Source organism: Anastrepha ludens, chromosome 5, assembly GCF_028408465.1.
Source record: "Anastrepha ludens isolate Willacy chromosome 5, idAnaLude1.1, whole genome shotgun sequence".
Taxonomy (NCBI): domain Eukaryota; kingdom Metazoa; phylum Arthropoda; class Insecta; order Diptera; family Tephritidae; genus Anastrepha; species Anastrepha ludens.
The window spans coordinates 106,567,945-106,594,420 of NC_071501.1; the positions used below are offsets into that span (position 1 = coordinate 106,567,945).

The 26,476-nt window shown below is 34.3% G+C and overlaps 2 protein-coding genes across 4 annotated transcripts in view; one reads left to right on the forward strand and one right to left on the reverse strand.

Annotated features, from left to right (window-relative positions):
* The first annotated feature begins 1,184 nt into the window (after nucleotides 1–1,184).
* Nucleotides 1,185–11,678, forward strand: LOC128863494 (TBC1 domain family member 19). Its single transcript, XM_054102688.1, has 10 exons — nucleotides 1,185–1,509; nucleotides 1,625–1,964; nucleotides 5,165–5,264; nucleotides 5,333–5,393; nucleotides 5,452–5,649; nucleotides 5,833–6,100; nucleotides 6,171–6,280; nucleotides 6,340–6,431; nucleotides 11,134–11,215; nucleotides 11,341–11,678. Exons 1-10 carry the CDS (start codon nucleotides 1,408–1,410, stop codon nucleotides 11,512–11,514), a joined length of 1,527 nt encoding a protein of 508 aa, XP_053958663.1. The 5' UTR covers nucleotides 1,185–1,407; the 3' UTR covers nucleotides 11,515–11,678.
* Nucleotides 11,679–22,480: 10,802 nt separating this feature from the next.
* Nucleotides 22,481–26,476, reverse strand: part of LOC128865256 (bridge-like lipid transfer protein family member 3A) — a 71,695-nt gene continuing 67,699 nt past the window's right edge. For 2 of the 3 annotated variants that reach the window (XM_054105406.1, XM_054105404.1), the window contains exon 22: nucleotides 22,481–25,779. In XM_054105406.1, the coding sequence (XP_053961381.1) occupies nucleotides 25,729–25,779 (51 nt within the window). In that variant the 3' untranslated portion in view covers nucleotides 22,481–25,728. The remainder of the gene's footprint in view (nucleotides 25,780–26,476) is intronic. The other variant, XM_054105405.1, reaches the window with a different exon arrangement.

Here is a 26,476-nt window from a genome sequence, read left to right on the forward strand (position 1 = left end):
CCAAAACATTTCATTGCGCTTGGAACGATATGACACAGGAAATATTCAAATTCGTACATGGTTTAAGATAGGTCTGAATGGGTAAAATAAATTTTTTGTGGAAAATTTATAGTTTTTAAGATATAGATTGCCAAAGCTTTTTGAAACGTACCGAATACACAAAGTTAAAGTGTACTTCGCTTCTGACTAGTTTTAGTTACCCCTATTGCTTGTCATACTTCGAGCTTTTGGATTTAGGCTATCGACTTTTCTAAAACCTGAAAAAGATCATAGTAAATTTGCGAAACATTACTAAATTAAACGTAAAATTAAATTGCAAATAAAAGTTCGAGTAACCAAGAATGGTTAAAAAAACTACGTTCCGAACTTCATAACGTCCACACAATGGATCTCAAATTCACCAGACGCAAATCCGATGGATTATTCTCTTTAGACTATTTTGGAGAGCGACGTCCGAACTAAAAGATTCACCAGTCTCGAGGTGCTATATTAAAAAAACCATTGTCGGCGAGTGGGCCAAAATACCTGCAAGTCACATTCGGGCAGCTTGTGATTCGTTTCTGGAACGTCTCAAGGCCATAGTCAAGGCAGAAGATGGTCATATCGAGCAAAAGTAAATTGATTCTTAATTTTGTATTACTTTCACACATTTTTTACTTTGAATTGAATAAAAGAAATTTTCCAAACTAAATTGATGGCCTTTTTAATTGGTTACACTCCGAATGCCGGACCCTGTATATAAAGAACTCGGTAATGTATGTATGTATAAACATGTCATTTTATGATATATAAGTATGTGTGATAATGGAATGGTTAAGTTAAAAATATAAACAATTACAATAAGTTCCATTCATAAAATGAAAAAAAATTATTCTATGGCTCACCTTTTTTTAATTTTTACTGCCTTTTCAGAAAGAGCTTAAACTTATGTCCCATTTCCCTTACTTCCAAATTTCATCAATGGATTAAGTAGCATACAAAATCAGTTATCAAACTTTACACAACTTTTTATTATTGAATTATGTGTATCAGCTATCGATAGCGTCGCTACACAAAATCAAAAGAAATGCGAACCATTACCAACACTATCGGTTGCCATCGCAATTTATATTTGTTCGATAGACGCCTGCCACTGTCAGAAAATCAAAAGAGAAAACTGTTAAATAACAAACAATAAAATTTCAATAAACAGCAGATAATTGACGTCAAAAGCTAGTAAATGGGTAACAAACAGATGCATTACAACAATTCGATTAGAAAAGCATATCAAAAAATATTGCAAACAAAATTGGATGCGATCTCGTTTTGATTGCAAAAATTTATACAGATTTTGTATTTTGTGACTTTTTAAAATTTGAAATTTAAAATTAACTGATTAACTGTGAAAAAATTGATAATTCGGCGGAAATGGAAGAATTGCGCGATGCCAGCATACACCACACGGCACAAAAACTCGCCAACGCCATAAAGTCAATGAAAAACTACGACGAAATTTTCAAACAAGTGCAGGTAAAAAATAAGTGGGCTAAATCTGAATATTATCTAAATGTTTAGCTGACCACTTTGATGATTTTTGTGTGGTAATTATATGTTATAAACTTCACGGTCCCTCTCTTTCGATTAGAAACTCGCCTGCAGTCCAGGCGTTGATAAGAAAGATCTACGCAACACACTGGAGGATGCCATCAAATCGACGGGCCTCGAAACCGAAATTCGCAACATAGTATTCCATTTGGTGCGTAACACGTTAGGTACGGAGCAGAAGTCACAGGAGAAGATACCGCAAAGTACCGATCCCTTGGGATATCTGCGACGCTCCGCTGTGCAATGGGATCGACGGGTGCGTAAAAGTTTGAATGCAATGTGTGCTGAACTGAGTATGCCGCTGCAAGGCCAACCACGTACAGTATTGGATCGCGATGAGTTGATTAGCAAATGGGATGAGTTGAGCAATTACAATATTGGTAAGTGAGGAAGTGGAGAAAATGTACTGAGGGAGAAGTTTATGTATCATATAGTGTACTGGTCATTATGGGTATGTACTTTTAACACTCCTTTGGACACATTTTTTAAAACCTTTGGTTGGACAGCCGGGCCTAGTCTTTTTTCGTCCTGTTCGAGGATCCTTTTTTAAAAGGTTATATTCATAAATCGATAGAAAATTAAATTTTAGGAAGCTACTTGGAAGCTAAAGTCGTTAGCTATATTAGAAATATGTTAAATTTACGTCCAAAGCCGATCAAGTCTGGCCAGAGCCGGGTGCCCAACGGAGGGTTAAGAAGGCATCATCTAGATTTGTTATAAGAACCGGACTAGTATTAGGACTATGTATTTCACGGTTATTGACGCTGGTTGCTTCGCTCTTGAGGTATTTGACCCAGCATAGGTCTACTGTACTCATGCTAGAGGTTTTTAAACTGATTAAACAGCGGCAAGCGAAGAACAGAAGCTGCAAGTAGAACATCGTGATGGACGAAGATGGCATAATCTGGAGTCCTCAATAATATATTTGTATTATATGCCTGGATTAGATGCCTGAATGAGATGGTTTGATGAAAAATGGAATGAATTTGAAACGGTGAAAGCTTTCACGTATTTGCGGTTTAAACTAAGCAACAACAATGCAATGAGCATCACAATCCACGAGCGAATACAAACAGCATATGGTAATTTCCATTGTGACGGGTGTGACCGTGTTACTGACATTTTTCGTTATTGTATAATTTTAGAATTTAAAACTGTTACTTAAATTAAAGGACACTAATCCCTGCCATGTGAATATTAAAGTTCTTTGATACGAAGTACGTACTGAAAATGCATCATTTCCGACCATAGCTGTCATTTGAAGACTGTGACGGGAGTGACCTTACATATTTAAGCTTTCAACAAAACTTTACTTTCATTGAAGTTTTTGTAAAATTTCCCAAAGAATGCGTATAGAAATGTTGGAGGAGCACATTATTTGAAGTCTTTCTGGTTGTATGTCATACTTACTTTTCTAAAAAAATCGTATTTTTCTTTGAAAAAAAAGCTTAAAAAAGGGACGGGTGTGACCACTCTATGTGACGGGTGTGACCTAGTATGAAAATTCAATAATTTTGCTGAACTAAAACTTTTTATTGAATCCAATTATGAATAAAAACACATAAAATAACATTTCATTTTTTACTCGCTATCATTGACATCACAATAATCTAGACCTGTCGACTGATATCATCCCGTAAATAAAAGCTTTTGATTTTGTCAATATCGTCAATCGGAGTTTTCACTATTGTACTTACTGAGGGCATTATAGATTTTAAGGGAACGTCTTTAGCGAGTTGCTTAATAACAGCAATTTACCATATAGAGCATTCTACTCACTTATCAAATTTCTTAAATCAAAATATGTTGTCCGACCAGTTTTTTGCTACGGATCGAAGTCTTGGACAATAAGTGAAAAGGACAAAAAAAAATTCAAGGCATTTGAAAGAAAAATGTTGAGGCAAATCTTCGGTGCAGCCAATGACAACGGCGAAAGGCGGATTAGATGGAACCATGAACTGGACCAACTTTCAAGTACAAGAAGAAAAAAAGGTTCTACGGTTCATCAAAGCTCAAAGACTAAGATGAAGAGGTCATACCATGAGAATGAACCCCACGAGAGCGCAGCGAAAAATAATTAACGCTAAAACATTTGCAACGAAAGCAAGAGGCAGACCAAGATCCAGATAGATTGAGCTAGAAGACGACATGAGTAGACTCAAGGTCAACAACTGGAAGGAATCAGCCAAGGATCGGGTCAAATGGGGATATTTTGTGCAGCAAACCAAAGCTCGCACAGAGCTGTAGTGCCAAATGATGGTGTTGATTGTATACTTGTATGTCCGCAATACCCGAATGGGTTTATACGTGACTATTATTATGTAGGGCCCGGGCTCGAAATCCACTACGGTCGTGAGACATCAAACGATAGAAAGTTCATTTTATCAGCGTTTGGCAGATTATGACAAGGACTCGACGAAATTTTGGAAGCGGCATAAAACAGTATGTCCCTCGTCTTTTGGAACAACTTCAAAACGAACGAAACTGCAGATTGGAAGAGGTGCTCGGCAAAAAACTCAGCAACGGATGTACGCGCTAATTATATACCCATACTTCTCTGGCTATTCACTAGAAATGGACGGACATAGAAACCCTGAAGAAGCTACAACACGATTTTCTTGAACGCGAATTATATACGCTTTTATTTCTGTTAGGTGTTTTAGAGTCGTTCAAAAGTGGTACGAAAAGCGACAGAATGGAATAAACCATCGTAAAATAAATCAAGTAGCAGGAAAATCATCGTGGTATCTCTGCGAAAAACCATAGAGCTTAGCCTCGATATTTTTGCAGCATGGAGAAGGTATCTTAATATGCCAAGCCTTTTCATGGAATCGAAATACCTGGCAATATTTCTGTATATAAAAACGGCATCGATGGCTTTTCTTCTTTACTGTCATCAAAACCACTTACGCGATGTTGGCCGAGTTTAACAAAGCTCATCAGTCGTTTCTTTCTCGTGCTAACCGGCGCCAGCTGGACACACCAAGTGAGGCCAAGTTCTTCTCCACCTGATCTTTTCAACGCAGAGGAGGTCTTTCTCTTTCTCTGCCACCACCAGCTGGTACCGCATCGAATACTTTCAGAAGCGGAGCGTTTGTATCCATTCGGACGGCATAGCTCAGCCAACGAAGCCGCTGGATTTTTATTCGCTGCTTTATGTCTATGTCGTCGTAAAGCATACAGCTCATTGTTCCATCGTCTACGATAATCGGCATCGCAAACATGCAAAGGTCCAAAAATCTTCCGCAGAATCTTTCCCTCAAACATTCCAAGCTTCTGCGTCATACGTTAGGACGAGCATTATGAGAACCTATTAAAGTGTTAGTTTTGTTCGTCGAGAAATGACTTTAGCACTCAATTGCCTACTTAGTCCAAACTTTTGTTCAGTTATCTAAAATAGACACTAAACGTTTTGTAGCACTAAGTTAGAACGCTCTATAGAAAGACATTGCATCGATTGGAGCTGAAACCAGCTGAAGTACTTCGGCATATATAGAATTTATAAGATTATTTTAAATATTTTTTCTGTTGCAGAGAACTCTTTTAACAAATAATCATAATTCTTCTATCTAATTAATAGATCTCTCAAACTACCGTCCCGTCTATGCGCCCAAGGACCTCTTAGATGTCTTGTTGTCGCTCAAGGGACCACAAAAGCCAGCGGCGGATACTGAATTTGTGTAAATCTTCTTCCCAATACCGAGCATTCTGTCCCACACTCTAATATTTGTTCGACTTTCTTCCATAGGCAAGTACCCAATTGGGAGTTTTCGCATATTGAATTGCCGGTGAAGAAACTCTTCGAATTGGTAAGGTAACATATTCATTTTTAAAGACTATTTAAAATTAATTTTCTCACTATCAAAGCGTCTCCTATTCGCTGAGCTCTCTCGTAAGGATAGCACAACAAATATCTTAGACTTGCCCACACAATGCAAACGTATACTGGAAACCAAGCAAGCGCCACTATGCCAACATTTTCTGAAGAAGGGAAGGACGCCACCACCGTTTCGTGGTGAATTATGGTCCTTTGTACTATCGTACGGCAGTTACATGAACGGGCAGGTTGGTCGAAAAGGAAGTGGGGATGGTCCAAGCGTTCGTACATTAATTGCGAAACTGATCTTGTGAAATTGGATATCATTCGCGATCAGTGAGACTCATTAAACTTTGCGGAATTGCATTCGTTTCGAACAATTTTTGTTATGCCATATCACTTCATAAAATTGTCTTTTCTTTGTACTTTAGGAATGTGAACATTGGGCGCATTTACGTAACAAAGTTTTGACCACCGATCACATTGTAGATAAGCTGATCTTCAAAGACATTCAATTGACATCCTCCAATGACGATCAATATTTTGTTTTCGAAGATGTACTCTATCAGATAATGCTGTGCTTTTCACGTGACACAGAAATCGCCAGTCAAATTCAGTTTGAGAAATATCCAGTGAAGGGCAGATATTATGATGGCCCACCTTCAGGTGTAGTACCCTTCCACGGTATTTGCATGTTTGGTAAGTGCTATACGACATTTTTTTATATTTTTTGGAATTTTTGGTACTTTCTACTTTACTGGTTTTTTAGCGGCACCATTTTGTTATTTATACGATTCTTCTATAAATTTGTACTTCACATTTCGCGCTTTCTATATACGCTACTGCCATCGATTGACCACAATAAACACACATCCTCAGGTGAGTAGGAAATATTTGAGAAGATGGACTTAATCACTTGAAGAAATCACTTTATCCAGGGTATTGTCAGTTTGTGTCTATTGTACGAGAAGCTTTTGCAAGCACACGAGCCGCAGCTGTGGTCACACTTCCGTGAACTACAAATACAACCGTAAGAATCTTTTGGTTAAACCAGTTTTTTTACAGCTTTTTACTATTAGATTGTTTTGCGGTTCGATAAGAGATCCTCCCTTGGTAATAGCCTAATTTTTTTTTTGTTATGTTGGTTCACTCTTCATATGAAGGCATCTGAAGTTGCATTTCAATCTGTCAATTCATTTTTTGTTTACAAGCCATTCAGTATAAACTATTATTAAAAATATTAGGAACCAATTCGATTGAGATAGTTGTTCAAAAATGGCCAACAATTTTTTTTCCAAAAATTAAAAAAAAAACAATTTCTTTTAATTTTTTGGTATACAACTTTCTTTTTATGTATTAGGATGCATTTTCTTATTTTTTTTCAGAAAAATTATTTATTTTTAGTTTTGGAAAAACAATTTTTTTGATACTATTATTAAAAAAATTTAAAAAAAATTCGAGTGAGATAGTTTTTCAAAAATGCCCAACAATTTTTTTCCAAAAATTACATAAAAACTAAATTTTTTTCCAAAAAGGAGTTTTTTCCAAAAATAAAAAAAAAATAAAAAAATAACAATTTCTTTTTATTTTTTCAGAAAAATTATTTTTTTCTTATTTTGGGAAAATAATTTTTTTGATACTATTATTAAAAAAATGAAAAAAAAAATCGAGTGAGATAGTTTTTCAAAAATAGCCAACAATTTTTTTCCAGTGAGATAGTTTTCCAAAAATGGCCAACAATTTATTTCTTCCAAAAATTAAAAAAAAAAACTTAATTTTTTTCCAAGAAGGATTTTTTCCAAAAATTAAAAAAAAAACAAGTTCTTTTTATTTTTTAGGATGCATTTTTTTTATTTTTAAGATAAAATGTTAAATTTTTTTTTTTATTTTGGAAAAACACTTTTTTTGATACTATTATTAATAAAATTAAATTTTTTCCAGTGAGATAGTTTTCCAAAAATGGCCAACAATTTATTTCTTCCAAAAATTAAAAAAAACTTAATTTTTTTCCACAAAGTATTTTTTCCAAAAATTCAAAAAAAGAAACAAGTTCTTTTTATTTTTTAGGATAAAATGTTTTTTTTTTTTTTTAAGATAAAATGTTAAAAAAAATTTTTTTTTAATTTTGGAAAAACTCTTTTTTTAATACTATTATTAATAAAATTAAAAAAAATTCGAGTGAGATAGTTCTTCAAAAATGCCCAACAATTTTTTTTCCAAAAATTAAAAAAAAACTTAATTTTTTCCAAAAAAGAGTTTTTTCAAAAAATTAAAAAAAGGAAAATATAACAATTTCTTTTTATTTTTTAGGATAAAAATTTTATTTTTTAGGATACCTTTTTTTATTTTGTAGGATAAAATGTTTAAAAAAAAATTTGCTTCAGAAATTTTTTTTCTGAAAAATTGTTTTTTTTTTTAATTTTGGAAAAAAAAATTTTTTCTTACTATTAACAAAAAAATTAAAAAAACAATTCGAGCGAGATAATTTTTCAAAAATAGCGAATAATTTTTTTTCCAAAAATTAAAAAAAACCTAATTTTTTTTCCAAAATTATTTTTTAGGATACATTTTTTTATTTTTTAAGATAAAATGTTAAAAAAAATTTTTTTTAGTAAAATTTTTGATACTATTATCCAAAAAATTAAAAAAAAAAATAAAAATAAAAAAATCGATTGAGATAGTTTTTCAAAAATGGCCAACAATTAAAAATTAAGAAACAGCCTATTTTTTCTCCAGAGGATTTTTTTCCAAAAATTAAAAAAAAAAAATTTCTTATTTTTTTGGATAAACATTTTTAATTTTTTTATTTAACTTTTTCGAGAAAAATTATTATTTTTTAATTTAGGAAAAATATTTTTTTGATCATTTCTAAAGAAATATGTAATTCACTCTGATATTTTTTTTTTTCAATTTTTTTAATAATATACTATACTCAGTAATCTCTGAAAGTTACATAATGGGATTGCCATTAACTTTTCGAGTTACAAATATTTGAATACTTAGAGCGAATAAGTGGAAAATACCTCTCTAGCGAAGCGCTCACATAGAGTAGTCCATTTCATTGAGTCACTGATTGACGACAATATTCATATATCATATCACATCGCCTCACGCCATATCGCACCACGTCACGTCACATCGTATAGGGATAATGTGATATCATCACGTCACGTCAGTGTAACATTTCACTGTTTTGTATAACATAACTTCATATCACACTATACTATATATGTATATAATTGACTCTTACACCATTTGTTGGGTATTAGGCCGAGGTCCTCCTCCTCCTGCTGCTCTTCATATCTCATTAAATTATTACATATACATTTATCGCATGTAGAAATTTTGTTTGTTGTATGTATTGCATTTCACACCACTTCTTATTTGTTTGTATTCTCGTTTTCGTTTTCAAGAAACACATTTCTATAAATTGAAATCATCGTAGTTTTATAGCACAGCACTTCATACCATGTGTTATTGGTATCACATCGCATCTCAATGCTCTAATCACCTCATCAATTGCTTATATTCCTGTTGACATATTTACTACTGACACTTTATATTACATTATATTTTAGCAGTGCTGCGAGTTGTGTTCAAAGCAAATCAAATTGTAATTATTCTAAAATCTAAATATCTTTATTGGATCCATTGTCATTTGGCTTTTATTTGTTTTCATTCAAAACCACTTTTTTTTGTTTGATGCGCGCCTGTATCCTCATACGTCTAAGTACTTAGCCATAAATTCTGTAACAAATTTTACAATGCACAAAGTTCCGTTATTTTTGCTTTTGTTTATGCATTGTATACCATAAATTGCACTCAGTTTCGTGGCAAATTTCGTTTGTTAGCAATGGAGTGGAGAGCTAAGGACAATCGCATTGATTCAATCGCAATGATTCTTCTGTAATGTAATGGAGTAAAAGTGCAAGTGAGATTTGTTTACCGCACGATCAATCGTTTTTTCCAAACGTCTGCGTCAGAGTGTCAGACAGAAAAAGAAGTGGTCGTACTTGCGTCGTTCGAACTAATGCCGCCATAAAGACGTTCGAGAAAGAATTCGCAGAAATCCCCTCAGAAAGCGAAAATCATGTCCAGGGAAACGAATGTATCGATCCATGTCAAGACTATTTGGAGATGATCTCCACATGAAAGTTTGCCGCCGCTCAACTGATCAGCTGTTGATAACGCGCTCAAAGAAAATTAGACTCGACAGATGCAAGCAATTTCTTCTGTGGCACGCGCTCAACGGCCATGAAAATATTGTATTATTTTTACAGATGAGAAAATGTTCACTGCTGAAGAAGGTTTTAATGAGCAAAACGACAAAATCTATGCTACAACTTCAAAAGACGGAAAAAATATTGTTTCAAGTGTTCAGCGTGGCCACCAACCAGCCTCCGTAATGGTGTGGTGGGAGTGTCTTGTAAAGGCATTACAACTCATCATTTATGCGAAAAAGGGGTTAAGACCGCGGCAAGAGTGTACCAGGAGGATGTCTTAGAAGGCGTGGTGGAGCAGTTGGGCAGTAATCTCTTCAATGGAGAGCATTAGATCTTCCAACAAGGTTTCCCTCCAGGCCATAAGGCAAAAACCACCCAAGACTAAAAAACAATAATCCTGTGTTCATAGCCACAGAAGAGCCATTGAACTACAGTTTGTGGTCGTAATTGCAGAGAATGGCCTGTCGAAGACCTCTAGAAATTTGGAGAGTTCAAACAATTTTTGGCTTGAGCAGCGACGTCAATATCAATGGAAACCGTGCGTGCTTCACCATGGCCTAATCGTTTAAAGGCTTGTGTAAAAGCAAATGGTGACCATTTTCATTGAATTTTTTTTTTAATATTTACATAATTAAATAAAACTATCTTTATTAAAAAAAAGTATTTAATTTCATACCTATAACGGCCTTAACTTGTAACAGAACTTATGGTAGGACTAAGTATACTTATATTCGTATTACGAACTGATTTCACCATACTTTGTGTTACCCTATGAGGAAAAAGTCCCGTGAATGTTTAATTTAAACGAACCGCGCACGTGGGAAGCGGTCCATATTTTTTCTTATGTTGGTAGGATTATAAGACACACATCAGTCCCTATTTATCCGGTTTGCAGCGTTTGAGAGATTCTGTATGTCGCAAACGGCCGGAAATCTAGGCAAACAATTCTTGGATTTTGCATGATGATAACGCGCCATCGCACCGAGCCCAAATTGTGCTGAATTCTTTGACTAAACACCAAGTAAATACCATCGAGCAAGCACCGTATTCACCTGATATGGTCCCGTGCGACTTCTTTTTGTTTCCCAAGTTGAAGTTACCACTATGTAGACGCGATAGAGGAGATCAAAGAGAATGCGACGAAGGAGCTGAAAGCCATCGCTTCGTACGAAAGAGCTGAAGGCCATCCCTTCGTCGGCCTACTAGGGGTGCATGGAGGACTGGGTTAAACGTTGGCACATGTGTGTTGCTTCAGATAGGTCATATTTTGAAGGAGATAAAATAAATTTGCCTGAAATTCAACTCTATTTTGTTTTATTTACTACTTTCCGGTACTTTCTGATCACAGGGTACTTATCATTTCATGCCATACACAAGGTGGCGCAAAACTGATCACTTTTTTTTTTTAGTAACATTTTACTACCCCCAGTTAGTTCTTTCATTCTTATTAAATTAGGCCACACATATAATATTTATATTTACATATTTATCCTTCTACTTCTTTTTTAGCATCCGCATCGTTTTCAAGTGGCTAATGCGTGCCTTCAGTGGCCACCTGCCACCTGATCAGCTGTTGATACTATGGGATTTGGTGCGTACAAATATTTTTTCTTCTTTTACATAGTGATTTAAGCTGTTTTAGTGGCCTCCAAATATTTAGTTTTCGTATGAGCTAAAACAAAAAAAGTAAGCTTTACTCTCTGTTCCGTTTCCCAGATTCTCGGCTACGACAGCTTGGAAGTCCTTTCACTCTTTGCCATCATAATTTTGAGCTTCCGCAAAGAGAGTCTCATGCAAGTCTCATCACTCGATAATATTGAGGCAATACTGGCGGATTTGTCATCGATTAAAGTGTTACCGCTTATACAGTTGGCGTTGAGTCGTGATTGAAGGGCGGGGCAAGCAAATTATCTCAAAATATTGTCTATTGATATACTATATTGACTATATTTACTACGGATATATTTTGATTTCTTATGCAAATGTGATATGTGAATATGTACGCTATGTTCTCGATGTATGCACTCATTTTTATTTTGTTCATATACGTAATAATATTCATGTATTAGTGTATACTGTTTTGTAATAGCCAAATGAGATTTTAAAAAAATTGGTTAATAAATAAAAAGAAAAAAATATACTTATTTGTTGATACTTGCTTAATAAAAAACATTAAGAAATACAAATACAAAAATATTTATAATATTAAAGAAGAGGTTAAAAAAATGTTTTGTTAAAAAATTTGAGTTTTAACCCCACCTTCTTGTATGGGAGCTAGGTAAAGTAAAACAGGGCGAACACAGATGGATCAAAGCTTGAAAGTAGGATGGGCGTAGCTGTCTATTCCAGCTGAGGATCTTTTGCAGCTTTCCGCAGAGTTTTTCAGGTTGAACTGATGGCAATAAAAAAAGCCGTCACAGTGTGTTGCGATTCCTAGAGATGATATCCAAATTTTCACTGATAGCCGGGTGACCATAAAATCCCTTACAAAGTAGCCGACAACCTCTAAGATAGTCATGAACTACTGCTGCATATCTTTTAACTAGATGACTGAGTCATTTCACCCAAAGGTAACATGAGTTGCTGGGCATTGCAGCAGCGATGGGAACAGTAGGGCCAATAAACTAGCGACACTTGGCACTAAACTTGCTGATGAATACACACTCAATGACATAGGTATACTCTGAAGACTTGTAAGCTACTTATTTCTGAGGAAATTGTAAGACAATTGTGTCCGACTCTCAGTGCTAAACGAACAGAATCACTGGTAAACCGAAATAAGCGAATAAGTATTAGCACACTGATTTCAATTATAAGGGGGCATTGCCTAATCGGCAGCCACGCTCAGGGTGTGTAAGCACATAACGATCCCGCACCTTCTGTGCAATTGTCCTGCTCTATCCAAACGTAGATTTACCATTTTAGGATTTTTGGTAGACAATTATTTAATGAATTGGAAGATCTTAGTCCTGTGGAAATCATAAATTTGCAAAGTACACACTGGTTTTAGGAGAGATAAGGACAAGTTCCCCACGCGGTAACACAATGGACTATGAGCCTGAGTGTGTCAACAGTGGACAACCGCTTCAACATAACCTAAATGTCGTCATACCTATGTCAATCATATTTTACATTTGTGTACTAGACAGCTGAAGTATACAAACTAAAAATCTTTGATACATGTTCAAGATCGATTATGTCTTATTGTTCATAGGTTTTGGATGTAGAGAAATATGAGCCAGTAGAGGAACTTTATTTTTATTAAAAAACTGATCTTTTTATCTGCAAACACGCCGAATTACATGATCCACATTGAAACCAACCTGCTTCCGCAGTATTTCCATACTCTCAGAGCTCTTATGTATTATGTTTATCACTGTTTTTCTCTGCCAAATGACAGACTTCTGCATATCCTTGCTAGAGATTTATCGAAAACTTTTAATATGAAACCTCTAAATGTCGTTTCTTCTGCTTCCTTGAGGGCATATTTCCGCTGCTTATAGAAAAACTTTGTCAAAGAATTCTCGGTTTTTTGTAAACTCAGCGAAAAAAATTTCATCTCACGATTTGAGTACTGGTTTACCACTTATAGACATCAACCATGTATTTCAGTGACGACTTTCAGTGACTAAATGCAACGCCTTTTAAACAAGTAGCTTCTACCGTTTGTCCAGTTTGTAACTTGAATGTCCCAGAAAATGTTCAGCACGTCATTGGTACCTGTCCTGTCCATACAACATAAACAAGATTGAGCTAAAATACTTTAGCCCCGAAACACTATTTTGCTCATTCTAAAAGAAAGAGTGTTTCAGGTTATTGACCGAAATGTCTTTTAGGATGTCGGTACCAGCCTTTTGGATGGCCTCTACGGACGAAAATCGTTTTATTTTCATGGTCAAATGCAATTTTCCGAATAGGTAGAGGTCACAGGGGGCCATATCTTTGTTTGAAATTCATTTTTGTACCGCTGGCACAAACATACTGACACTTTATAAGCAATAACTTCGCTTCCACTGTACCGAATGTCCCCAAGCTTTTCACTAACCTCCAACGCACTAACTCATTAAAAAGATGGCGCCATCAAAAACATTTTTATGATGCCAGTCTTGTTTATTTTGGACTTCACCTTGTAAAGGGCTTTCCAATAAGAGGTGTTATTTTGATACTCAAAGAATGGTTTCGTTGCTTGTGTGACACGTAGCGCCGTCTTGTTGAAAATAAACGTTGTCCAGATCAATACCATCCAATTCCGGCCATACAAAATCGTTAATCATCTCTCGAAAGCGCCATCCATTCACCGTAACTGTTGCTCCAGCTTCATTTTCGAAAGAGTAAGGTCCAATGACTCCGCCGGACCATAAACCGCACCAAACAGTCACATGTTGAGAATAGAGAGACTTTTCAACAATAAATCTTGCACTTTCTGAGCCCCAAATCGGACAATTTTGGTTGTTTACGAAGCCACCGAGGTGGAAATGGGCCTCATCACTCAAGATGATTTTTCGATGGAATTTCGGATCATTTTCATGCATTTCAACGACCCAATCAGCAAAGACGACGTTGTTAATGAACGGCCGGCTTGAGTTCTTGTGTAAACTGGACTTTATAAGCCTTAAGATCCAAATCTTTATGCAAAATACGGTGTAATGACGTTTGTGGAATTAATAATTCCAAAGAACGACGAGGAATGTACAAACCTGGGTTTTCTCCAACACTTTCGGCTACAACGCAATATTTTCGGCTGTTCTTGAGCGACGTGCACGGGTTTTATTCTTCACATCACTAACTTGCCCCAACAGCTCGAATTTTTTCACCAATTTCTGTTATGCGGTCCGACAAGATGCTTCACGATGACCCAAAAATGTTCGAGTTTTACGAACCGTCTCTGCCAAATTTTCACCATTTTTATAGTACATTTTAATAATTTCAATGCGTTGTTTACGCTTGTATCGTTCCATTTTTATTAATGGCGTAGTTTCTACTTGTCAAATATCAAAAAAATACAGCTTCAAGAGTGACATCTACCGAAAAGCGGGCTATTCAAAATAACACCTGTCATTGGAAAACCGTTTATAACGTTTTCACTTATGAGCTGTATTTGTTTTTTTTTTGTTTTGGTGAGTTGAAAAATTCATCTCGCTCAAAATATGGAATTAACTCGTGAAAATTTTCGAGCGATTATTTGTTACGATTTTTAACGTGGATTATGGAATTGTGAAGACGGAAGTGCATAACTGAACGACTTATTCTACATACTTGTGGCGTTGAAGCACCACACTTAGGCACTATGAAACGCTGGTACAACGAGTTTGCATGAACATCTGTCAGTTGTGTTATTTTTAACTGGAAATAAAACAGAAGCAGTCAGCAAAGAACAGAAAATTAGCCAATTAGAAGCATTTGCTTATGCCCTTGGTGAATAAAACACTAAGAGTAGCGGACTTAAAACACTTCTCTGGGGCGCTCCAGCGCAGCCAATGAATGTTTCAGAGGATATACCATTAATTGTGACCACACAACGTCTTTCGCATAAATACAACTTCCCCCACTGCAGCAGAACAAACAGAGTGATAACCAAGTGAAGTGAATTAATTTATATTTTTCTACAATAAATCATCCACGGCATATTTTATTTTATCATAATATTTTTATTTAGGCAATTTTATAAATTCAAACATACACACTTTTTTCTTTTCCTTGTAGTGGAACAACAATAATATAATTTTAATTTGTATTTTAGTATTTATGTATGTTTCTATTTGCTATAGTTCATGATTTGCGTATGCATAGGTATAATTATTTTTGATTTTGTTTTAAAAACTTTCAAAGGAATCTATGTATGCATGAAGGTATGCTTTTGTTTGAGTACTTGTAACTTTATTTTTCTATACTCTTTTTTTTTTCTTTATTTTAATATAAATTATGGGTAATTTAATTGTTAATATACTTTATGCGATTAACCTTTTTTAATGATTTTCATTTTGAAGTCAATTTCAGTATCTAATTATTTTGCAGTTAATTTTTATTTTTAATAGTTTTCATTATTTATAGCGACTTTTAAATTTTTACCTTTTTTTAATAATTACACATCGATTTTAATGCTATTGTATAACTATAAATGTAAATACATTCAAACAACAATGCTGCTGCGACACTTATGAGGTTAAAGGTTGACTTAAGTTTTAAATTTGATTTGATCAATGCTTTTTGATTTATATGTTTTTTTATGAATTTTTTTTTTCTATCAATTTTTTTTAACAATTTTTTTATGAATTTTTTTTTTTAAGTATCATAAATTTTAAAATGTGCAAATCGTTACGGATCTTGCGTTTGTATGTGTATTAGATTTTTTTATATAATTTTCTTTTATATAATTTTGTTTTTATATAATTTTGTTGTTAATATATTGTAATTTTTTTTAATACATTTTTTTTACTATATTATAATTACTTTTTTTAATATATATTTTTTCTTTGTAATATAATCTCCTAACTACAAGAAAATATATGTAAATATTTGTTTTTAAAATACACTAAAATTTATTATACATATGTACGCATATGCTAATTTTGTTTTTGTAAATGTAATAGTTTTTTATAATACATATAAATTTCTCAATGTACATATGTATGTATTATGTTTAAGTATATGAATAGGCAATTTGAAAATTTTTAACTGTTTAAGTTACACATATTTTCTGTTTTCATTTTGTTTGTAGTTAATTTTTTTTTTGTTTTTTTTTTATTAAATTAATTTTTTGTTTTATTAAAAGTTTATTTCTTACAATTTTTATTTTTAGTATTACATGTTTGCTTGGAATTTCTTTAAACACCACAAATAATTTTATTTACTAATAAACATTTTTGTAAAGTCTAATATTTTTATTCCTAATTTCTTCGCAACGAAAATTTTAACGCACTTTGGAGAGGAAAATTTAGTTCAACCAAACTCATTTGGATATTTAGGTTTTTTTTTTGTGTCAAATATATATTTTAAGGGTTAAAGTATAAGAATACAGATGAAAGGAATGGAAACGTTTACATAACTCACATTCAGGTTTAATACATTTTGATTTAAGGTACTTGACCACCTTATAAGTTTCAAAAAATTAAATTTTTTTTTTTACATTTTTTCAATCCTTATACTTTTAAAAATCATCACCTGAAACTGTTTTTTTAAATTCGAATTCTAACAAAGTGAAATCAGTGAAAATGTGCAGGCGCATCCTGCACTCATTACTTGCTGACTCAGCTGAAAGAAAATAGCAAGTTTTAACTTTAACGCGTTTTTCCAGAAATTACTTTTTTCGAATGGCGGACACTTTATCTCCGAAACTGCTTAGCCGATTTTAATGATTTTGGTCTTGTTTTATTTGTTAAGATGTTTTGTATGCCAATTTACCACATTTTGCAAAAAAAAAGTTAATAAAGTATTGCTTTTTAAGCATAACATTGTGAAAAACAGGGGTGTTTTCTTAACTTTTTTTCAAACATCCGCCATTTTTTTATTATTTTTTTTTTTTGTCAGTGTGTGGTAAATTCTCACGCAAGGAACCTTCCTTTTGAAAATTTTGTTTCTCTCTTTTGTTTTAGAATTACCATTTCTAAGATTAACTGTCCGCCGCAAGACATGATTTTCTTCAGGCCTCGACTTTGGCGCCTCCTGGATATATGTTAAAAAAAGAAATTTTAATAAATCAATTTTTTTTTGTATTATATAAGCTCTAAATAAAAATTTAAAAAAAAATTTATTTTAATATATTATACAGAACATGAAAAAAAAATTATTGAATATGTTGTACTTTTTAGCTTTCCAAGGTGGTCAAGTACCTTAAAACGAGGGTTAATTAAAAAACACACAATGTTAAAAAAAAAATCACTCAAATTATTACAGAAATGTTGACTATACATAAATGAAATAAAAATATTACCACGTCTTAAAACTCAATTGGTTTGAATCTTCTAAAATGAGAAACAAAAATGCCACAGTTTAAAAAAAAATTGATGCTGTGATCTACATCTTAAATAGAAAATAAAAAACAGTAGTGACTAAAAACAGTCTGCATTAAAATAAGAGAATTATAAATATATAAATACCAGATTCCATGTCTTCACATAATATTGGGTTGAAGTTGGATTAGTTGAAGTTCTGTCGTATTTTAAAGAAAACATTTCTTGTGAAACCCAAACACTTTGCTTTAACACAAACCCAAGAGATTTAATGTGAACTCCAACAATTGTATGATGAATGCCAAACTTTCCTGCAATTTCTCGTCATGTTAAAGGTGGATTATTTTCCAAAATGGATCGCAAAACATCATTAGCGATCTTAGATGGTCCAGATTGATCCAGATCGATTACTTTCATGAAGGCTCAGTTACCCGGAATGAAATTTGCTAAACCATATTTGACAACTACGAACATTTACTATATCTTTCCCAAATACCGCACATACATTTTTACATGCAACCGCGTGTTGATGCGGTGCTTCCTTTCTAGAATCCATACAAAATACAGTGTCGTAAATGCAATTTATCTACTGACAGGTCTTTCACTTTAAATATCGCAAGTAAATGATGAACCACAAAAAAAGGACTCCTTTTTTATTATGCAGCAAGTAAAAGAACAAAAAATATTTCCCAATGACTCACTGACTATTCCAATGATATCTGACAGTTTTTATTTACAAAAAAAAATTACCTGAATTACCTATTTCAAATACGACAGAACTTTCCCTCAAACCCAATAATATCATAGAAGAGCTCTACGCTCAATTATTTTTCCCAAGATTCTCTGTTACATTAGAATTAATATTGCAGGAGCAAGCTTCCGAAAGATTTTAGAAAAAACAATTAATACAAAAACAACAACAGCAACAACGCTGAACGTTTTATGAATCATACAACACCATGTCCAAAAAAAATGTTCATTAAGCAAAATATGTCCAAATTGCTCATATATGACACGTGATCATATCAGGCACCGTACAAAATTGGTGATATGATCATATATGACTATACTCGTACGGGTTGCCCATATTCGCCGCACCCATGTGTTTTTTGGGCCCATTCCAATCGACGAGGCTTGTCTGCAGGCAACAATCTTTGCGTCCATTCGTTGTAAAGTGGTCCGAGCAATGCCCAACTGCTGAGAACGGCGATTTTGGGATGTCCCTGGCGACGTCTCAACACTGGCCCGTACAAGAGCAATATTCTCATCCGATCGCCTTGGGTTGCCAGATGGGTCCGTCGAATATTAACAACCCTGTATATACAGTCTGTGTCAGAAGAAAAGAACCGGGTTTTTCCTTGTAACTTCAAGATATATTTCGTTCTGCTTTTTGCTGTATAATAGTCCCACTCAAGGGCTACGACGCCAGTGCTAACTCAGGTTAGTGTCGTTTGAAACTTTCCCGTAAACACAACCAAACAAAAATGAGTGAAATGTACGCGAAGCGTTTTGAGGCGGTTTATACTCGTATGCACGCATTCGAAAGGACCGAAATTATCTAACGCCGCAGCTGCAAAAGTAATTAAAAAGTCAACAAAATTTGTTGTGATGTGGAATCAGCGGTATAAGGTGTACAAAAATGTTGATGACTTTTCCGAGCGCGGTTTGAAGCGAGTGACGACAAAAAAGCAGAATAAAGTGATCGTCCAACTTTTTAAGCGGGAACCTTCCTCTACGCCAAGCGCGCACAATTCGTGCTAAAAAGGGAATAAATGTGAGTATTAACACCATCGAACGTCGACTGAAGGAGGCGAACATATCCTACCGTCCCACAGCATCAAAACCACTGCTCTCAGAAAAACACATTGAGAAACAACAAAACAAGAAAATTGTGTGACAGTAATGGACTGGCCCTCCCAGTCCCCAGACGCCAACCCCATTGAAAATGTGTGGGGAACTATGAAAATGCATCTTGCCGGAAGGTCAGTCCATGATTTAATGCAACTCATGCGTCAAGATCGCAAAATCTAGTCCAGTTTGTCGACAAGCTATGCAGGAAAGTTGGTTCAAAGCATGAAGAAAATGCCAAGCTATACTCGACAACGTTGAAGACTACACGGCTTATTGAGTTGAAGACTACACGACGTTACGTAGTTTTGTACATACTTTCATATAAAACAAAATGTAAATATATATTTTTTATACTTCATGAATAATCGCGGTTCCTTTTTCTGACGCAGACTGTATATGTAAATAAACGGTAAACCAAATTATTTATTATTCAACCAATCCAGTTTGCCTTCTTCATTGAAATATTAAAACATTAAAAGAGAACTTCCAGTATCTCCCGTCCAGATGGCGTTGTATGTAAATCGGCACTTACTCGAAAATTTGTGAAATTCGAAACTTTTCTCGAGTAATTTCGGTGTGTGTTTTGATTAGTTTGCCTGTTTTGTCAGCACTCTTTTTTTGAAGTTTCACAAATTATTCATGGCGTTCGATCGAGAATGGAGCTGCTCACAGTGCTCGTTAACCGGATATTTGGAGCTTTAACAAAAATCGAAATATTGTTGAACATAAACTGAGGTACATAAGGAGCATCTAAGTTTTTTTTATATAAAAAATTAACAATAACAACTATCCGCAAGTTGGTCAACAATGCACATTGTTTGATATTGAAAATTCAATTCCTTTTTAAATGTTTGGACTATTTATTTATGCACTTAATTTGGGCTGACATTCTATTATAAAAACAAAATTAAACATAACAAACTGTGTTTCGAAAAAATGTTTTGTTAAAATATTTTAATTCGGTATTTACCGGCCTATTAGATATATAATATTAAATAAAGAAAGATATGTATAAAGATAAGCGCCCAAAGCCTTTGAATTTTTTTTACAAAAATAAAAAATATATATATGTATGTAATAGGACTATGAATAAGTTCGTGCGGTTTTTTTTCGAAATTTGAAACTTTATTGACGTAAAATGGTTACAAATTTAATATTCAAAATATTGTCCATCGCTTACTACTACTTTTTCCCATCTTTCTGGCAATTCACGGATTCCCTTTGTGAAAAATTCGGTCGGTTTTGCCGCAATCCACGAAACGATCCATTTTTTGACTTCATCGTAATTACGGAAGTGCTGGTCAGCCAGGCCATGTTGCATCGATCGGAAGAGATAGTAATCGCATGGCGCAAGGTCTGGACTATACGGCGGGTGGGGTAGGACATCCCATTTGAGCGTTTCTAAGTATGTTTTGACCACTTGTGCAACATGTGGCCGAGCATTGTCATGTTGCAAAATAACTTTGTCGTGTCTATCGGCGTATTGCGGCCGTTTTTCTCGCAGTGCTCGGCTCAAACGCATCAATTGTCGTCGGTAGACATCCCCCGTAATCGTTTCATTCGGTTTCAGTAGCTCATAATACACAACACCCAGCTGGTCCCACCAGATACACAGCATAACCTTCAGGCCATGAATATTCTGCGCCGACGTCGATGTTGAAGCATGGCCAGGGTGTCCATACGTTGCCCGACGTTTTGGATTGTAATGGACCCACTTTTCATCGCCAGTCACAATTCGATGCAAAAAACCCTTTCTTTTGTGCCGTTGAAGCAGTTGTTCGCATGCCATAAAACGGCGTTCAACGTCTCTTGGCTTCAATTCATACGGCACCCAATGGCCTACCTTTCGGATCATTCCCATGGCTTTTAAACGTTTGGAAATGGTTGATTGATCAACTCCCAAAGTTTTTGCAACCTCTTCTTGCGTTTGAGCCGGATCTTGATCGAGCAATTCCTCCAATTCGGTATCCATGAACTTTGGCGGCGCACCCTCGCGTTCTTCGTCTTCCAAGCCAAAATCACCACTTTTAAAGCGTGCAAACCACTTCTGGCACGTTCGCTCAGATAGAGCATGCTCACCATAAACTTCCACCAAGATACGATGACTTTCGGCTGCTTTTTTCTTCATATTAAAATAATGAAGAAGAATTCCCCGCAAAAACACATTATTTGGCACGAAATTCGACATTTTCAAGTGTGGTAAAAATATTGTTGTTTACGCTTCAAATAAAAAACTTATACTGACGTTTGTGCCTTACGACAGTAGCTCTCCAATGAATGTTTGGAAATGTGGATCGATGGAATAATAATCAAGTTACGCCATCTGTTGTAAAACCGCACGAACTTATAAATAGACCTATTACATATATACATATGTATGTATACATATGTATCCTAAGGTTCCAAGTAGGAACAAAAGACCACAAAAATAAAATAATTATTAAAAACAAATTATATATAAAAATAATATTAAAATTTATTAAAAAAATATGAAAACTTTAAATCCTCTAATTCATTTACAATTTCACATAAAACAGCTTCTACAATTTTTATTACTTTTAATAGTAATTTTATTTAGACCAGTGGCCTAAGTAGTTACTAATTTTTAATACACATAACTTTTGCTATATAGCAAAAATGGAATCTCGCGAATATAAACAACACATACACATATAATTTATTTTGTAAATCGGGTATAATTTCTTGTGTGTTAATTGCCGTTGGTAAAGCGAGTTTAGTATATTTAATATTTAACATTTTTGTTATAATTTTTTTTGTTTCTTTACATACGATTATTGATATGATATTGAATCACAACGATTTGTTATTAATGCTGTTCATAAATACTAATAGGGGTATTCACAGTTACAGAAAAGGAATTAATTGAAAGTAGTTGGATAAAAAATTTGTTAAAATAAATTAAAAAAAAATTATAATTTTCCAATATATGCATAAGAGAAACAAATTTCATGGCTAAACGTTTTATTAAACAAATTACAAATTTAATTTTATGAATACCCCAAATGTGGAACTAATTACAATTTGTATTAACCATAGTTTTGTTTGTAAGGACCAAAGTGAACAGAAATATTGCAGTTTGTATAAAATTTAAATAAAATGAATTAAACAGAAATAAATAAAAATATTTCAATTAAATTGAAATTAAAAACCCATAAAAATAATCAGCAATTAATTTTTGAAAAAAAAAAAATTCAAAAAAATTAAACTGAGGTACAAAAAATCGGCAATAAAACTATTAACCCTTTGGGGACGGAGCCGCTCGACAGTGACACTGAGAAACTGAATCGAAGAACTGAAATTAGTTCTGACTCTACCGTCGTCTCACATCGTAAGTTTGCATTATAAGGAAGATAAGACTTCGTCGCTAATGACCTCTAATGTCTTTGAATGGAAACATGACTCTTTTACTATACCTATGCGTATCTTATCGCTCAGAACGACAGACGTCGCGAGCCTCGCAGCTACGAGCTAATTTGGGTGACTATATGCCGACACTCGTCCCCAAAGGGTTAAATGATTAAATATTTTTCAAGTATTTCAAAACAACCGAAAATATTAACATAATTTATTACAAATTATAAGAAATGTTGATTTAACAATTCTAAAACAACCAAAACAAATTCTAAAAAAAATAAAAACAAAAAAAATTACTAAAAGCAAACAGCAAAACATATAATAATGAAACAAAAAATCGACCCATCATAGTTATTAAAAGATTAAATTTTTTTCTAGTGCTTCAAAGCAACCGAAAATAAAAACATTGTTTATTAGAAATTATCATAAAAGCCGGTTGTACAATTAAAAAAAAAAAAAAATCAACACAAGCAGTTCGCTGCTTAAAAATCACCAGCTGGCCAAAGATCTATTCGACCACAGCAACGCTACATATTCCTTTGCATATAATCACTCTACTACAAAATCAGAAGTTTTCACAGACAAAATTTTCGAAGAAAGAAAGCGATGCTCACAGTTTTTATGGATTACAGCGGTTTTGTACACCACGAATTTTTGCCAGAAGGTCAGACAGTTAATAAGGACTATTATTTGGACATTAAACGATGTTTATGTGAAACAATTCGCCAAAAAAGAAAGGATTTGTGGGAAAACAACTCGTGGATTTTGCACTATGAGAACGCATCGTCGCACAGTGCCATTATTATCTGTGAATTTTTGTCAAAGAACGAAACGAATAGAACAGCTACAACAGCCAACTCAATGTTTTTGTTTTTTTTTTCTATTTGATCGAGTTAAAAAACCACTACGGGAAACCACTTCAGCGTTTTAATAGCCGAAAGAAAGTAATGGAAAATCGAAGACGGCTCTGATGGTTATACCGATTTTTTTTTTCCTCGTTCACACCTCTCGGAAGCATAGGGCCTCGACAAGACTTATCTTGCGTTGGTTTCGTTAATCTATTTGATTTCTGACAGGGAAGGTGATTAGACTGCCGCTACCAGTCCTAAGTGGTGGATAGGCCACCTGTCGTTGCTTAGAAACAACGCCTTCTTACTGCGTGGAGCGCCATCTGTGTTTCACATTTTTCTGGCAGAAGGATTCGCACAGATGGTTGAGGACTTCGCTAAATTTGGCGCTATTTCCCGCTTCCTCTTGTTGGCGCCACTGATGCAATGTGAACTGTTTGCTTTTGCTTGTTTTAGCAGCCACAATGCAAAAATGCGCTGACTATTGTGCGGGAGTAAGGATGGAAAGGATAAGTTTTTGGGTTTGAGGAATGAGATTTTTTTTGTTTTAGAAACAGGGAAAGTAGGTAAATTTGGAAAAGGGCGAGGACCATGCTTTACGTGTGATTCGAACCCATAAACCTCTGGGATGACAGGCTAGGCTACTTACGCTTAAGTACCAAGGTCGAAATGGAGTTGTAGTAATGTTTCGTGTTCGTTTCCGCGAACTTTTTGATCAAGGTGGTAGAGTGAAAATCATTTTCAACTTTTTTAGAATCATTACAAAAATTCCCATAAAAACAAACTATCTCAGAATGTGGGTGGCAACGAGCGCCCATTTCGAGGAACAAAAAAATATTCAATCACTTCCTTGAAAAGGTAAGGAGACGTCCATAAAGTTCGGAAATACTGTTCTGCTTGTGGGAAAGATCAGCGACGGTCCCCAGAGACCTGACATGAGAATCTGACTGAATTGAATGAGTCAACAGCGCTCGAATCGTCCCATCCGTAAACGTATCGGCAATCGTACAAAGAATAAATTACGCGATTCGTCTATCGTATTATCTGAGTGGGACGATGGCATACGAATACATACGGATCGTAATCTCTTTTGCACTTACAATGGCTTTTAAGTTTTCCGCTTATGTTGCAACGCAGACAATATTTTCGCCCATATAAAAAAGCAGTGATTAACATGCTCACGTGGCTAAACGCTTTTGTGACCGCCGATTGGACATTATTCCCAATCAATTTCACAAAAATATATTCTTTGGAACTCACTTCGACACCTAAAGCCGCACGTATTTGGATACTTTTAATAATTGGTCGCAATGTTCAATATGATCGAGGTTTATATAAGTAATACAAAGTGGCGCAAAATTTGTCATCCAATTTGGTTTTTGTATAACTTTTTTACTAACTTTTTTGAGTGATGGGAATCTTTATTTTGACGAACGCTCCATTGCTTTTCTGTTTGTCTAATGCAGCTGTCGAGTTCACAAGTGTCAATTACGATTGACGTACGACGCCATTTGCAAAAAATTATAAATCTTCCAATAGATTGATTAGTCTAGTGCCACCTTGTATAATAGTTATAGCTAAACAGAAAACATAGGCGAGTGACTAAATAATCAAAGCTGAGTTAGAAATTCAATTCGCTATGCAAACACAAATTTTGAGCATTTTGTTTTTATCGAAATTAAATAACGCATTTTATTTTTCTTACTCTTGAACAACACAGCGCAAAGCGATATTCAGTCTTTTTAAAACCTAGATAAATTTTAGTTAAGTGTTAGAAATGAAAAAAAACAACAAAGAGTAAGTTTTTAGAGTAAAATATAGTACATTAACGAGTACATTTGCACGGAATATTTGTTGTTTTAACCAAATAACAGTTATTGGTTGTATTGCTCCCTCGACGATTGCCGCAAATTTCGGCATGAATTGAAAATAGACAAAGTAAGGAATGCATTACTTAGCCTTCGCCGCATGCGTGTTGCTGATATTGTAGCTGCTGTAGTTGTTGTTGCCGTTGCTGGTGGTATTGTATTTCATGGATTGTTATTCTCGCCGCAGCACTGTATGCAATCCATGCAGTTGTGTTACCTGTTGCCATCGCCTTTTCTATTTATATTCGATGATGTCAGTTGAAGCTACTTTGCCAATGCCAGCCAGCGAGCGAGTGAGCGCGGAAACGAGGGATTAAAGAGATTAATGCATTACTTAAATGTGGGTATAACGTAAAAATTCGGATGAAAATAATGTGACAACTAAATGTTTTTTGTAATAAAATAGCATTTTTAAGCTTAAAAAAATGAAAAGTGTACAAAGAGGGAATGAGAAAATATTTGGAAGAAAAATTAAGTGTAATTAACGGTGAAAATTCAAGAAAGAAATAAAGCTCTAGCAGAAAAATCAAAGCGAGCAGAAGATTTATAGTAACTAAAAATGCGTGTTAAGAGCAAAAAATAAAACAGTCTCTGGCGTCGCACAGTGGTCAAAAAAGAAAAAAAGGGGGTTAGGTGTGAAATTTTCACTATTTTAGTGCGTAGCTGCATATTTCAAGTAAAAGTCTAATTTTCAAAGTTCAAAATTGATCCAAAAAACGCTTTCAATATTTTTAAAACTCGTTAAATAATACAAGGTGGCGCAAAATTAATCATCCGTGAGTTTTTTTTTTTAATAACTTTTTTACGAACTAAAAAAAAAAAAAATTGGAGTAAAGAAATATTTCTTTTGACCTTTACGCGTTGTTTTTGTATACTGCAGCTGTCTAGTTTACAAGTGGCAAATATGATTGATGCAAAAATCATAAATCTTACGATAGGATGATTAATTTTGTGCCACCTT

Bases quoted from the DNA above. Each gene is read 5' to 3' on its own strand.
- LOC128863494 (XM_054102688.1), top strand. From the start codon at position 1,408: ATGGAAGAATTGCGCGATGCCAGCATACACCACACGGCACAAAAACTC. The intron at 5,265-5,332 runs GTAAATCTTCTT...TTTCTTCCATAG, and splicing joins GCGGCGGATACTGAATTTGT to GCAAGTACCCAATTGGGAGT. The intron at 11,216-11,340 runs GTGCGTACAAAT...TCCGTTTCCCAG, and splicing joins TGTTGATACTATGGGATTTG to ATTCTCGGCTACGACAGCTT.